The sequence below is a fragment of the Stenella coeruleoalba genome (assembly GCF_951394435.1).
Source record: "Stenella coeruleoalba genome assembly, chromosome: 21".
Taxonomy (NCBI): domain Eukaryota; kingdom Metazoa; phylum Chordata; class Mammalia; order Artiodactyla; family Delphinidae; genus Stenella; species Stenella coeruleoalba.
The window spans coordinates 12,675,216-12,691,355 of record NC_137167.1 but is presented as its reverse complement, the minus strand read 5'-3'; the positions used below and the strand labels follow the sequence as shown (position 1 = coordinate 12,691,355).

Sequence of the window (16,140 nt, the reverse complement as noted above, 5' to 3'; positions counted from 1 at the left end):
AGTGGTTGAGAGTCCGCTGGCCGATGCGGGGGACACGGGTTCGTGCCCCGGTCTGGGAAGATCCCACATGCCGCGGAGCGGCTGGGCCCGTGAGCCATGGCTCCTGAGCCTGTGCGTCCGGAGCCTGTGCTCCGCAATGGAAGAGGCCACAACAGTGAGAGGCCCGCGTACCTCAAAAAAAAAAAAAAAAAAAAAAAAAAAAAAGAATGTATTTTAATGACAATTATACAATGCATATCCATATATATGAGCAGAAGACTAAGTATTAGGTATACAAAAAAATTGTGTCATTATTAATGGGCTTTTTGGAGCTTCTTAGTATGCTCTAAATTTTCTAAAATCAGCATGTATTTTTTTTTAATATAAAAATAAAAATAAATTATGATTTATGAATTTGATAATACCTGAGGTCTAAAAATAATTAAATTATACCAAATGAACCGTTGGTTTTATGTGAATGTACATACATCCTAAATTACACAACTGAGAATCCTGCCTACTTACTGTGATTTTAGTAGTCCTGGCAAAGTTGCAATTAACAAAAAAGTATATCTTAACCAGTTTGTCTGTTGATGCTTACAATTCGACTGTAAGATTTTTTTTTCAATTTTGCGTAATTTTAGACTTTAAGAAAAGTTGCAAAACAGTTCAGAGATCCCATATATCTCTACCCTGTTTTTCCTAATGTTAACATCTTATATAAGCATGGCAAAATTATCAAAACAAAGAAAATATTGTACTACACTATTAAGTAAAATAAACAGTAAGAGTGTAGCAACTCTAGGTTAAGTCAGAATTATTAATACCAATGTCTTGAGGAAAGACACTTAGAACACTCTGGTATTAATTATAGTCTGAACAAAAGAGAGAAAGATAAGAAGGTCAATTAGGAGAGAAAAAATATACATTAGGAAAACCAATATGGTAAAGGCTGCCTTTGTTTACTTGAAGACTTTTATGCTGCACACCCACTGGAGTCAAAAATAGGGGAGGGCTTCCCTAGTGGCACAGTGGTTGAGGGTCCACCTGCCGATGCAGGGGACACGGGTTCGTGCCCGGGTCCGGGAAGATCCCACATGCCGCGGAGCGGCTGGGCCCATGAGCCATGGCCACTGAGCCTGCGCGTCCGGAGCCTGTGCTCCGCAATGGAAGAGGCCACAACAGTGAGAGGCCCGCGTACAGCAAAAAAACAAAAAAAAAAAAAAAGGGGGAAATTTCAAATGATGATGATGATAGTAATAAATAATTAATATTTATTTTATACAATGCAACTTTAAAACATTAATAATTCATATTGAAAGTAAAATACACAAAAAAGAAAGTAAAATACATTTAGTCAATTTAAAGCAAACTGAATATAATATTTAGTATTTGTTTTGTGCTACCAACCTTAAAAATTATAATACTTTCTACAGTAATGCTTCTACTGTGAGCAAAATTCAAGGCCACATCAACATGTCTAAATATATAAATTCCAAGAAGAGGGTTGCCTAGTATCTTCAATGTAGATGTTCTGGTACTTATTCCATTCTGATATATCTCAGCCACATCACTCTGAGGAAGTGCTAAAAAGCAGAAATGTTCTTCAAGTTCTCTGCCATGTCTTCCACTCCCACGCATCTCTGACCTAAAGCAAACAGCGTGTAATTAAATGAGAACATCAACAGAATTTTCAAGGAGAAGATGAATACTTGAGCTAGCTTGCTACAGTTATGGTAACTATCCTATGGTAACAAGTTAGGCTGAAAAATCATGTAAGGAAAGAATTCAGGAAATATTTCAATAACTACTTGTGTAGGCCAATGGAAATAAGGGCTAACATTTCCTGAATGCTAATGTCCCCAGCACTGTTAAGACTTAACCGTTTCATGCATTTTGTCATTTTGTTCTCAAATCCCCAAGAATTGAATTACTGCTATTACTATTACTTATTGTCATTGTTACACACATTTTTAAAATGAGAAATATGAGGTTCAGAGGGTTAAAACTTGCCAAAATAGTAAAGTGACAAGAGTCGGAAATATATATGCCAATTCTTGTCCATTAAGTTCTGGAGCTAAAGTTCTTATTTGTGTTACAGAGGGAAGGACATGCGTTTCTTAAATATACACAGAGAGGGACACATAGACAATACACTTATACATGGTCAATTATTAGGGCCATTCTCTATTCTCCAGGGATCTAGGTCACAACTGGGAGAAGCAAGCTAGAATTTGATTACAGGCTCCTATCTTGGCACTATGAAAATTATAAATCATTCTCAGAAAAGGTTATAATCTAAAGTACAGACACTGTTGAACTTTTACCCACATTCCACGAGAATCACTGAAACATATAAAACACCTATCCTTCTCCTCCAATTGGTGCACCAGGGAAGGGAGTTCTACATGGCCTGCTCAGGAGCAGCAGCAGCGGCAGCAACTGCCACAGCAGGTGATAAGGACAGAGAGGTTCAATCACTGTGACACAAGTGTGATTCCAAAAGATTATCAGCAATGGAGAAGCTACAGAACCGAGAAAGTAATGTGCATACCACAAAAGGAAAACTGCTCTTGAAAACCACATGCTACCTATATTTGTTATTTCCTGGAACACCACTCAAAGAATTTGTAAGTATACTATGCACATTAGTGTATTAATATTTATTTGCAAAAATAATTCACCTTTACAGTAGGCAGGCCCATGGCAACAAAACACATGGCAACAATAACAAGCAAGGCTAACCGATGAGATCATGACCATTTCTCTCAGTTCTGGAAATGTCAGCCTTAACTTTCAACTCCACCGTCATCATTTCCTGCTCTTGTTTTTAGCTTGACGTTAGACTCTATAAACCACTAAGATCTCCATGTTGATTGTTAAGGTTTAATTCTCACAGAAGAATTACAATACTTTTTTCTGTTTTCCTAATTTCTCATGTGGTTTTTCTTGGGATCTGGAAGGACTCCCACAACAAAAGCACAAAGCATGAGAGGGAGGGAGGAAATCAAAATATATTGTTGTAAGGTTCTTACAGCACGTGTGAATCACATTATGTGAAGGCGTATTGTGATAAAGATGTATACAGGCATACCTTGTTTTATTGTACTTCACTGCATTGGGCTTCGCAGATATTGCATTTTTTATGAACTGAAGGTTTGTAGCAACCTTGCGTCAAGTAAGCCTATTGGCACCATTTTTCCAACAGCATTTGTTCACTTTGTGTCCCTGTGTCACATCTGGGTAATACTCGCAGTATTTCAAACTTTTTCATTATTATTATATTTGTTATGGTGATCTGTGATATTTGATGTTACTACTATGATTCACTGAAGGCTCAGATGATGGTTAGTATTTTTTAGCAATAATGCATTTTTAAATTAAGGTGTGTACATTGTTTTTTTAATGCTATTGCACACTTACACTATAATGTAAACATAACTTTATATGCACTGGGAAGCCAAAAAAATTGTGTGAATCTCTTTATTGTGGTCTGGAACTGAAGCTGTGATACCTCCAAGGTATGCCTGTAAAGTAAACCCTAGAGCAGTGGTGCCGTTGACATTCTGGACCAAATAATTCTTTGTATTACCTAGTCATCTTATTGGCTGAACATTATATCCTGTTAATGGACTGAGTAGAATGAAAAAAATACAACTTAATAAAGATCCAATCCAGGGCTCCAAAAACCTTTATAAATTCAAGTAGAAAATATTCCCTGAAGGTTTGTGTTAGTAATAATACTGTTAAAAACTTTGTACTTTTCAATGTATATTCAGAATTACACTTGAAAAAAATTTAGGACTAAATATGATTTACATAATCAAAATTACCAATTAAAAATTAGCCTTTAGAACTATTTCTAGGTCTAAAAAGGTTTGTAAAGGGTTGACTTTCAAAGTTATTCAGACACTAGGATCTATGTTAACTTGTGAAATGACAGCGGCTCTGAGTTTCAACAATTCCATTTCAGAGACGATAGGTAAAATGAATCCAAATAGTCTTTTTTTTTTTTGGCCGTGCCACCGTGCGTGCCTTACAGGATCTTAGTTCCCCGACCAGGGACTGAACCTGCACCCTCGGCAGTGAAAGCACAAAGTCCTAACCACTGGACTGCCAGGGAATTCCTGTACACAGAGTATTTTCAATAAATATACAGTTGGCTCTCTGCATCGGTTGGTTCTGCATCCATGGATTCAACCAACCATGGACTGCAAACAACTTACAATCCATGACTGGTTGAATCTGAGGATGCAGAACTCGTGGATATGGAGAACCAACTATGGGACCTGAGCATCTGCAGATTTTGGTATTTGGGGCAGGTCCTGGAACCAATCTCCCATGGGTACCAAGGGATAACTGTAAAAGACTTAGATAAAACTCATATTGATGAGAAGTTATATAAGTTAGCAAAGCACAATGAATGAGTGGTAGAGCTGTGCACTTACACCTGTCACCAACCTAAATTCCCATGTGTGCACCATGGCAAGACCCTGCTGATAACCAAGGCCCTACAGCAGCATGTAGGCCCACATCCAGCCCTGTCTTCTGTCACTGGCCTGCACCACTAGGCTCACCTGCAGCTAGCCCTTCCACAGTGATGGATACCCCTGGCCCCCATCAGGCCTCCACAGCTACATGTCCATGGCAAGATCCAGCAGTCATAGTAATGCACACCAACAGCCAGGACCACACCAAAGCTGTCAGTGCACCTGCCATCGGCACTTGCCTTGATATCTGCCCTGGCCCCCATTGCTACATGTGTGTTTATTTGATTTCTTTTTAATCATAGAATTCTAAGTATTTAATCACATTTTGAGATAATCGTTTAGTTACAGTAAATGCTTTTTGCTTCCATTTTCCTTTCTTTATTTTATTCACTGTAAGTTATCTTATTGTGCCCAAGAGAGTATAACTTTAAAATGAGTTAACATGTTACATTTTCCTTTCTAACATGAAATTTAATTATATTGCATTTAATTCACGTAAGTGTTCATCTAACAAGTGGATTCTTAGATATTTTTTGAGTTACTAAGAAACAGAACTTCTCTTTCCCTTTCCTTTTGCTCCTCTTCTTCCTTATTCCTCTTTTTTCTCAAGTAAATTCCTCAGCATCGTCTTCTGCTCGCAGATTCACAAAGCTGAGTCCACTAGAGCTGGAAGAGGCTGTAATGATCCTCCTGTCCATGAGTTCCTGACCTGGGGTTCACTTACACAGGAAAAGTCCCAGGTTGGCTATTGTGGGGAGCCCAAAAACCTTAAAATTCTGTGCAAAGCTCTGTGTTGATGTGCACTTCCCTGGGAAGAGGGGCTATAGCTTCATCAAATTCTCAGAGGGGTCCCTGACCCCAAAGGTTAAATAAGTATCACTGATGAGAAAAACAATGGCCAAGATGTCAAAATAGCTCATCCAGGATCACATAACTATGTAGTGGCAGAACCAGGAGTAGAATTTGGTCTCTGGCTTCTAGTACAAGGCTTTTTCTGCTACACTAAGAAAGCGGGCCTAGCTTCAATTTTTATGGGGTTGTTGATATACAGTTTATGTCTTCTTTTTTAAAAATTTTTCTTTCTTTTTTAAAAAATTTTTATCGGAAACAACCTAAATGTCCATCAATAGAGGAATGCATAAAGAAGATGTGGTACAGATACACATGGAATATCACTCAGCTGTAAAAAGGAACGAAACTGGGTCATTTGTAGAGACGTGGATGGACCTAGAGATTGTCATACAGAGTGAAGGGAGTCAGAAAGAGAAAAACAAGTATCGTATATTTGTGGAATATACGATAATGCATATATGTGGAATCTGAAAATATTGGTATAGACGACCTTATTTACAAAGCAGAAATAGAGACACAGATGTAGTGAACAAACATATGGATACCAAGGGGGCAGGAGGGGGTGGGATGAATTGGGAGATTGGGATTGACATATATACACTATTGACACTATGCATAAAATAGATAACTAATGAGGACCTACAGTATAGCACAGGGAACTCTACTCAATGCTCTGTGGTGACCTAAATGAGAAGGAAATCCAAAAAAGAGGGGATATATGTACATATATAGCTGATTCATTTTGCTGTACAGGAGAAACTAACACAACATTGTAAAGCAACTATACATGTGTGTTTATAACCAGCCCTGTCACAACTCAGGCACCTGCAACTGGCCCGCACAGCCGAGTGTGTGCATACAAACCAGCTTGGGCCACTACTGCTGCTTACTCTGGTCCTCTCCCTAGTTTATGGACCTGGAGGTGCTGCTGAGAACCCCAACAGCCATTGTAACCTCTGCAGACCCCTGGCAGTGCTTGCCAAAGACCACACAAATTGTCGATATTGTGGATCCCAATGGCCTGATCTACTGAGTTACACCACAATCCCCAAGACATGTAGCCACCACATGCCCCTCCACTTGGCACCTCCAGCACTAACCCAGGGTCACAGCACTCTCCGGCATGTCCCCACCCCAGGTGGAAGTCTTTTCTTAGCAAAGTCAGTCCATAAAGTCTCTTCTTTAAATGTGCAGACACCTATGCAAGGCTAAAGGACCATGAAGAATCAGGGAAACGTGACTCCACCAAAGAAATACAGTAAACCTCCAGTAAATGGCCCCCCAAAACTGGAGATACAGGATTTGCTACATACAGTTATGTAGGTCATAAGTCTGACATGGGTCTCATGGGGCTAAAATCAAGGTGTCATATAGACTGCGTTTCTTTCTTAGGCTCTAGGGGAGGATCTCTTTCCTTGTTGGCAGAATTCAATCACCTGCAGTTGGAGGACTGAGATCCCACTTCCTTGCTGGCTGTTAGCCAAAAGCGATCCCCAAATTCCAGACAATACCTGCGTTCATAACACCTTTCCTGCATCCTTAAAGCCAGCAAAGGCAAGCTGAATCCCTCTCATACTTTTCTTTCTTCCTTCAGTCTCTCACTCTTCTGTCTTCCTCTTAAGTTTTTATGATTAAGAGCTCACATCATTAAATTGGGCCCATCCAGATTACCCAAAATAATCACCCAAACTCAAGGTCTGTGACCTCAATCACATTTGCAAAGTCCTTTTTGGTAGGTTAAAGGTTGTGGGGATCAGAGTGTGGGCATCTTTGGGGGAGCATTATGCTGGCTACCACAGGAAGAATCTGACCTTATTTAGTCCCTCAACAATATTAGGAACTCAAGTTTCTTTTCCTTGACTCTCTACACTGATGTCCATAGCTTTATCTTTATCTCTGCCTGGCTCCTCTTGTGGTCATAAGAGAGCTGCCAGCAGCAACTAGGCCTACCTGCTCCCTTGCCCACAGACACCAATAGAGACAGTGACTTCACCTTCCCAGGATTTCTAAGAAAGCCTCATACCGTGTTATACTGAACCATATTGACTATGCTTGTACATCAGTAAACCAACAAAGGCAAGGGGAATGGGACAAAGAATAGTTTAGACTAATTACATGAGACAATCTAGAACTATTAGGGAGGCTGCAGTCTACTCGTTCGGTTCTCCTTTAGTCACACCCTTCTTCCAACACTTACACTTTCAAAAATGCTCATGCTCACACTGAGCAGGTCAATCCACCTCACAAAACGGGAACAATCCAGTCTCATCGAGTTACTGCATCTAACTTCAGATCAATGATGTGAGTAATATGCCTTCCCTTAAAGTGGGTCTGGAGGTAGACTCATATAGTCAACATCCATTTAGGCAGCATATGGTTACAAGGTTAAGTTACCTACACGAAAAATAAACCGGTGAAGAAAACGTAGGGTAACCACAATTAAATTTAGAGAAGTGAAGAATGACACAATGGTCAGTGTTAACTGGCCCTTAGCACAAAGTATATCCTTCTAGAAAGAAATAGCTAGGATTCTTGGCCCTCAAAATTCCAAAGGCTAGGAACCATAGCATAATCTTGTTTAGACAATGGTTGTCATTAGGAATTTCAGTCTCCTGGCAACAAGCCTCTGAGACCCTCCCATTTCCCAAGGCCCTGAATTTAGAATGGTCATTACCCACTGCATTACAATTTGAAACTATCCATTTCTTTCCCCAGACTGCATTTAAAATATATCTTTATTGCATTAAGTTGAGTAGTTCCATTTACCAGGTAGAAAATGCTTAAAAGGACGTATCTGGGAAAGGCTGAAGGCAACAGATTTGTGCCTCATACTTACTTCAGATTTGCCTCATACTTATCTCTTGTTAAATCTCCTTTCTTTCAAACCCATATTCACACTAACTTTGGAAAAGATGAATGCTTTACTTCAAGCTAATCTTGCAAAGCTGATCTGTAAAACTAGGCCATAAGTACAAAGGATTTTTTTTTTTAACCAAATCTGAATTTTAAAGGCCTCTTGGATCTAAGCAGGAAATGGGTAGGGCACTTCAACATCCTGAATTTTTTTTGTACAAGTTCCCCCCAAACCACAGCCTCATAAAATATATGGTCTGTGCCCCCACATATCATCCACTTCCCATTTAGGAACAGTGAGACATCCTTATTGCCCTCTTTCCAAGTTAAATCCATATCTTAGAATCTTCCACTAGCAAGTGGAAGTACCAAGTTCAACACCAGTACCAAGTTCAATACCAGTTTAAATGCTATTGACTTCAAGTATGGAAAACCATTCAAACTGGCTTAAAATTGAGTTAACTTCTTCTTTTTTTTTATACATTTATTTATTTACTTATTTTTGGCTGCGTTGGGTCTTCGTCGCTGCGTGCGGGCTTTCTCTAGTTGTGGAGAGCGGGGGCTACTCTTCGTTGCGGTGCACGGGCTTCTCATTGCAGTGCCTCCTCTTGTGGAGCACGGGCTCTAGGCTCATGGGCTTCAGCAGCTGTGGCACGCAGGCTCAGCAGCTGCGGCGCACGGGCTTAGTTGCTCCGCGGCATGTGGGATCTTCCCAGACCAGGGCTTGAACCCATGTCCCCTGCATTGGCAGGCAGATTCTTAACCACTGCGCCACCAGGGAAGTCCCGAGTTAACTTCTTACAACAAGAAATTCAGAAATCAGGCAGTCTTTATCAGTTGACCTATTCCACAGCTCCAGATGTTTTCAAGGATTCAGGCTTTTTCCATCTCTCTGTTTTGCTGTCATCACCTCAGAGGGTCATCCAACTGGTGTCGTCATTATTCCAAGAGTGCGGCCATCAACAGGTTGAGCAACATGCTTCCTTGTTCACAGCAGATTGGCTTCTCTTTTCCAGAGACGCCCCCCCCCCACCGCCCACAAGCCAATCTGTCCTCAGTGTGTCACTGGCCCAAACTGATTTAGTTCTGCACCCTCTCCCCAAACCAATCATTGATAAAAGTAGATGAAATTAAGCATGGACGGCTCAGTCCACTCACCTGGGGTAGAACGTAAACTGAGATGCCAAGTACAAATTTAACCACAGTGTCAAGATAGGTACTGACAATTTTTAAAATGATACCCTTTCACATAAATTTGAAATGTTTAAAGGTAAGTTATCTTAAAACAAAAAAGGGTCAAACTGATACAAATAGCACAATATACTTAAGAAGAAGTGAATTCAGTTCTCTTTTACCCATTAAGACCAGCTCAAGTTCTTAACTCTTCAGAACATCTCTCAAGACTCTTACGAAGAATACTCAATCCCTCATCTATGCACCTACCTCTTACTATAACGTTATTTTATATTTAGCTGTATGTCTTCTCCACTGGAATGTAAACTCTTTACGGCTGAGGAGAAAACATTCATTTTTCTCTGAGGGTATCAAATACAACATCTGACACAGTAGGCACTCAAATGCTCAATGAATGACTTAATACACAGATGTTTAGATGATTAACGTGTTTTTGCTGATTTCACACTTAAGAAGTGGTAGATGCAATGTGGATAAAAAGTGGAGACAGGGGAGTTCCCTGGTGGCCTAGTGGTTAGGATTCTGGGCTCTCACTGTGTGGCCTGGGTTCAGCCCCTGGTTGGGGAAATGAGATCCCGCAAGCTGTGCAGCACGGCCAACACAACAACAACAACAACGACAAAGAAGTGGAGATTGGTATCTTTCTGGAGCTACTTGCTTTTGCTGAGATCACAGATTTATAAACTCCTCTAAGGGGAACAATAAAAAGAAAAGCTAGAGGCAGTCAATGTTATTAATACTTTCTCTTTTCATCTCTCCATCCTATTTTTCTCTTCGGCTAACCAATTCTGATCTTTCCTTTTATTTTTTTTTTACCTGTGCCTAAGGCTACTTAAGGGTACTTTCCACCTTCATTGATTTAAAACAATGAAATAAAAATGTAACTTAATTTAACAGTTAAGTGCTCACTGTGTTGCCAGACTCGGTTCCATACTATGGACACAAAAAACAAATGAGATAAAACTCATAATGTAGTAAGGGAATCAGACAAAACCAACATAGTGTGGTAAGTCGTGTAAAACGAATATAAAGTACTATGGGAGATAAATGAGTTTGTCTAATTGGGCAAATACCTAAGAAACCAATAAATCCTATACACATTAGTCATTCAGAATGTTCTATCAAGTCTTGTATTGTTGGGTAGTTGTTCTAACTTTTCTGTAATGTTAACAGGGAGAAATAAATGGTTGAAAATTAAGTGTCAGGGGGCATTATGAAAAAGGACACAATTTAAAAATGCCTAATATAACCAAAATCAAGGAACAATGCAGGAATTCATTTTTGATCAAACTACTATTTCGATCTGGAAGGGGCAGTGTATAGCCAGTCCATTCTACTTTTGCTCAAAACTGTGATTTTTAGATGAAAAAATATGCCATCAACTATTTCTGTCATTCTCACCAATTCTCCCCAACAGAAAACAAGTGGGGTAGCATGTCTGAGTCAAGAGGAATTGATTCTAAAACAAAAAAAAGAGACCAAAAACATTCCAAAATGAGTTCTAAGTGTGGGTCCATCAAACTATAGTTATGTTCTAAGTTAAAAATGCAAAATGGTGAAGGAGGCAAGTTCAGAAAATGAAAATGCTAAAACTGTGTTCACACAAGATCTAAACGTATTAAATACAAAATGTTTACAATGAGAACTCTGCATGTGCTCTTATTTTTTCTTACTAAGATAACATAATGGGGCTTCCCTGGTGGCGCAGTGGTTAAGTATCTGCCTCCCAATGCAGGGGACATGGGTTCGAGCCCTGGTCCAGGAAGATCTCACATGCCACGGAGCAACTAAGCCCGTGTGCCACAACTACTGAGCCTGCGCTCTAGAGCCCGCGAGCCACAACTACTGAGCCTGCACTCTAGAGCCCGTGAGCCATAACTACTGAGCCTGCGTGCCACAACTACTGAAGCTCACGTGCCTAGAGCCTGTGCTCCACAACAAGAGAAGCCACCGCAATGAGGAGCCCATGCACCACAACGAAGAGTAGCCCCTGCTCGCCACAACTAGAGAAAGCCCGCGCGCAGCAACAAAGACCCAATGCAGCCAAAAATAATTCATAAATAAATAAATTAATTAATTAACTAACATAATGGAATGTGCCTTCCCAAAAACCAGAAGGGGTACTTTTTAAAAGTGTCAGAAATTGTGGCTCTAGTGGAGTAGTTGGAAATAGCCAGATACAACTCTGCCAAATTAAAACATCAACTCAGTCTCTGAAGGACTGAGTCAAGAAAAAAAATTCCATTTTAAATGTTTTAAGTGCTATTTTATATTATGCAGGAGGCACAAGGATCTACAAAATGGCTCCTTAATAAATGTGCTGATGTATGCTTCTGAAAAACTTACAAAGATTAAAAAAGAAGGGAGTGTGTGAAGTCTGGTTACATTAATGTGCAGGACTTACTAACCAAATCTCACACTTAGCTTTTTACTATTACAGAAGGCTATGAGATGGCAACAAAATAAGGAATAAAACACCTCTGTACTTATTTTCTCAGTAATACTTATCAAATCTCAAATGGCAGAAATAACAGATTCGTATAAAACCTCACAGCAAAAACAAACAAAATCTCAAACTTCCTTAGGTCACAGTAACTTACCTCTTAGAAGTAAAATTTTTTTCCAGCTCTTCATTGTGAATCAGTTTTGTATCTCCAAACTGCCATGAAGACTGTAGATCACAGCTTACATCAAGGCGGCACTGATTAAGAGTATCGTGTATGAAATTATACTCTCTAGTATTGGTGCAACAAGGTGACAAGTAAACTAAAAATAAAGAAAAGGGCAAGTGGTTATTTGTGTTTAAAATGACATCGTTGGGACTTCCTGGTGGCGCAGTGGTTAAGAATCTGCCTGCCAATGCAGGCAACACCGGTTCAAGCCCTGGTCCTGGAAGATCCCACATGCCACGGAGCTACTGAGCCGGTGCGCCACAACTACTGCAGCCTGCGTGCCTAGAGCCTGTGCTCCGCAACAAAGAGAAGCCACCGCAATGAGAAGCCCACTCGCCGCAACTAGAGAAAGCCCGTGCACAGCAACGAAGACCCAACACAGCCAAATAAATAAATAATAAAATGACATAATTGTACATCTGCACAATCACAACTGTGTATCAATATAAGACACAAAATAAAAAAATATTTGGAATTTTCTTTAACCATCTGGAGGCATTTATATTTAAGATTCTATAACAGTAATACAGACTTCCTATACCTCGTATAAATGAAAATATGAAACTTGTTTTTCTCCACTACCTATAGGGAGTTCTTAAAAGTTGACGCAGATATACTAGATAGTACTAAAATTCAGGTGACTTGTTTTCAACTTAAGATGTACAGACTCTATAACATACAGTGCTACACAAACCTGGTAGCTACTGTTAGTGCATGAATATTTCTTGAATTTCCCCCAAATAAGGCAACCTATATACTAGTAAACTGGTTATTTCGACTTGCAAAAATACCAGAACATCACTGTACACTCTTGGCTGACGTGGTGGCATGACCAAGAGGCACTCTTTGAGAAGACAATAAGCAGTGTTTTAAGCATTGCTATATTAAGTAGATGCATAAAAGAATAAAACCCTCAAGGAAGAGGACTTGGAGGAAACTGGGGAATCCAGTTGATTCTTGTTATTTGGCGAAGGTATAGTCTATTAAAGTTGCTGCCAAGAGTGAATTAGTGAATACTGAACTATTAATCTTAGGAGAAATACAGGGTTAGGTTCCTGTCAGCCTCTGGTCACATTTTTGACAACTGGAATGCCATCTGCAGTAAGTTTGTTTGCCAACATCCCGGTAAAACAAGCCAGTCTCATCAGGGATGGAAACTTGCCACATAACCTTTTCTTGTATAACACTTAGCAGGTGTCTTTAAAATTCTCCCCCAGCCTCCTGTTCTGCAGAACCTGCCTACCTGCATCCCTTATCACCTTTTGAAATGTGTGAGTCAGCCAGCACTAGCCAAGAGGGACCTAAGATTTTCCTGCCCCTGGGGACCATGACTGAAAGTCTCTTTGGCTTTTTGCCTCACAACAATGCTGCCCACAAGCTATTTATTTATTTATTTATTTATTTATTTGTGTGTTGGGTCTTCCTTTCTGTGCGAGGGCTTTCTCTAGTTGCGGCGAGCGGGGGCCAATCTTCATCGCGGTGTGCGGGCCTCTCACTGTCGCGGCCTCTCTTGTTGCGGAGCACAGGCTCCAGACGCGCAGGCTCAGTAGTTGTGGCTCACGGGCCTAGGTGCTCCGCAGAATGTGGGATCTTCCCCGACCAGGGCTCGAACCCGTGTCCCCTGCATTGGCAGGCAGATTCTCAACCACTGCGCCACCAGGGAAGCCCGTCACAAGCTTTTTATTGGTGGTCATCTCATGAATCTATAAATGTAGATTCCATCCTTTCCAGAGGAAAGGAACCACAAATGTTCCTTTAACACTTTCTGGAGAGGCTTGATGTACAAACTGGCAAATTTCCTCTTCCTTTTCCTGAAGGTTCCATACTGTTGGTCAACAGCACTATAACTTACCTTACAGTGTAGCTTTTGTGACACATATTTTCTCTGTAAGGCACATCATAGACTCCTTGAGCTTAGGAACACTAGACAGCATTTCAGCATGATATGGTGGAGACCATTTTAAACGTAGACATCACCGACAAAAATGCAAACAACACAGCACTAAGTAGGTGACTAAATGGACACTTATTTATAATGAGAGCTGGAACAAGATGCAGAGCTCCGTCTCATCTGGCCCCATCTAGGAACGTGTGCATCAAGTGACTCAAATTTTCACCACTCGCACGTGTCTGCAAATGACTGTGAAAGCACTGCTGCTGAGTACTGATGCTGGGGGTTACAAGCAAATTTTCGCAAGTAGGAGAATTTGCAAATATGGAATCTGTGAATAATGAGGAACAACGATATATATAATTTAAACCAATTTCCATGTATATGAATCTAATTAACATAAACAATAGTCCTTTGTATTTAACAATCAACAGAGTAAGTTACAATGGCAAAACTAATACAAAATATTACAATCCTCTGTTTATCAAAAAAACCTCATTCTTCATCCCCTTCCCATCTTAAATTCTATTATTAAATTAAAATAAAATTAATCCAAGTAAAACTAATTTTCGCTTTAATATTTGTAACAATTTAATTGTTACAAAGTTTGATCATTTCATAAGATATGAGATATGATTTTGTGCATGTATGCCTATGTTTAACTTCTTATTTTGAAGTGAATATAGATCACACAACATTCTTATAGAGGCCCTGTATACCCCTAACCCAAACTCCCCGGTGGAAACATTTCATGTAATTATAATAAAATATCAAAACCAGAAAAATGACACTGGTATAATCCACAGTCCTCATTAACATTGTACCAGTTTTATGTGCAGTTATGTGTTTGTGGGTAGTTCCATGCAATTTTATCACATGTGTAGATTCATGTAACAACCACTATAATCAAGATACACAACTTTTCCACCTCTCACGCTACTCCTTTACATACAGTCATACTGGTACCCCACACCTCTTCTCTTCCTCTCAATCCTGGAAACTACCAATCTGTTCTCCATCTCTGTACCCTTTATCATTTCAAGAATGTTTTGTAAATGGAATTTTGTACTTCAACCTGTGGAGACCGGCTTTTTTCATTCAGCATATTCCCTCTGAGATTCAACCAAGCTGTTGTTCCAGTAACTCATTTTTTAAAACTGCTGATAAGTATCCCATGGTATGGATGCATCATACTTTAACCACTCACTCACTGGAAATCAGGGTGATTACCAATTTCTGGCTATTACAAATAAAGGTGCTATAAACATTTTTGTTTGGACTTAAGTTTTCATTTCTCTGGGATAAATGTCCAAAAGTGCAATTGCTGGGTCATACGGTAGTTGCATGTTTAGTCTTTTAAGAAACCATCAAACTGTTTTTCAAAAAGGGGCTGAGCCATCTTATCTGACCATCGGTTGCATGACTGATTTGGCTTCCCCATATTCTTCCTAGCTTTTGGCATTACTATTCTTATTTTAGCCGTTTTAACAAGCATGAAGTGACACCTCGCTGTGGTTCTGATTAGCACTTCCTCAATGGCTATGATGAGCATCTCTTTGTGTGCTTTATCTGCCATCCATACCTCTTTAGTGAAATGGCTGTTCGTGTCTTTGCCTGTTTTCTGCTTGGATGTAACACTCTCTTTTCCCTTACTACTGAGTTTTGAAGGTGCTTTATATGTTCTAGATGAGAGTCCTTGGTTAGATTTATGATATGTAAATGCTTCCCCCCACTCGTAGCTTGTCTTTTCACCTTCCTAACAGAGTCTTTCACAGAACAAAAGTTTTAAATTTTGATGGAGTCCAGTTTACCACATTTTTTTTTGGATTGTGCTTCTGGCATCATGCTAAGGACTCTTCATCTAACCCTAGATCCTGGAGATGTTTTCTTCTAAAAGTCTTACAGTTTCCCGGGATTCATTTTGAATTAATTTTTGTGTGAAGTTAGGGTGAAATTCTTTTTTTTTTTTTTTTTGCCTATGGATAGCTTTCAATTGCTCCATGACATCTGATGAAAAGACTACCTTTCCTCCACTCAATATACCCTTGTTAAAAACCAACTGAAAGGAAACCAATTGAGCATATTTGTGTAGGTCTATTTCTGGAATCTCCATTCTGTCCCACTAAGTGTCTATCTTTGTGTCTATCTTTGTCAATGCCACAGTGTCTTGATTATTGTAGTTACACAGTAAGCCTTAGTATTGGCTACA

At 39.8% G+C, this 16,140-nt stretch overlaps 1 protein-coding gene across 1 annotated transcript in view; it reads right to left on the bottom strand.

Moving 5' to 3' along the window:
- Positions 1-16,140, bottom strand: part of TEX15 (testis expressed 15, meiosis and synapsis associated) — an 80,381-nt gene that overhangs the window by 24,994 nt on the left and 39,247 nt on the right. Inside the window, 2 exon segments of the mRNA XM_079909392.1 lie at positions 1,390-1,627; positions 11,969-12,134. Coding sequence (XP_079765518.1) covers positions 1,390-1,627; positions 11,969-12,134 — 404 coding nt within the window.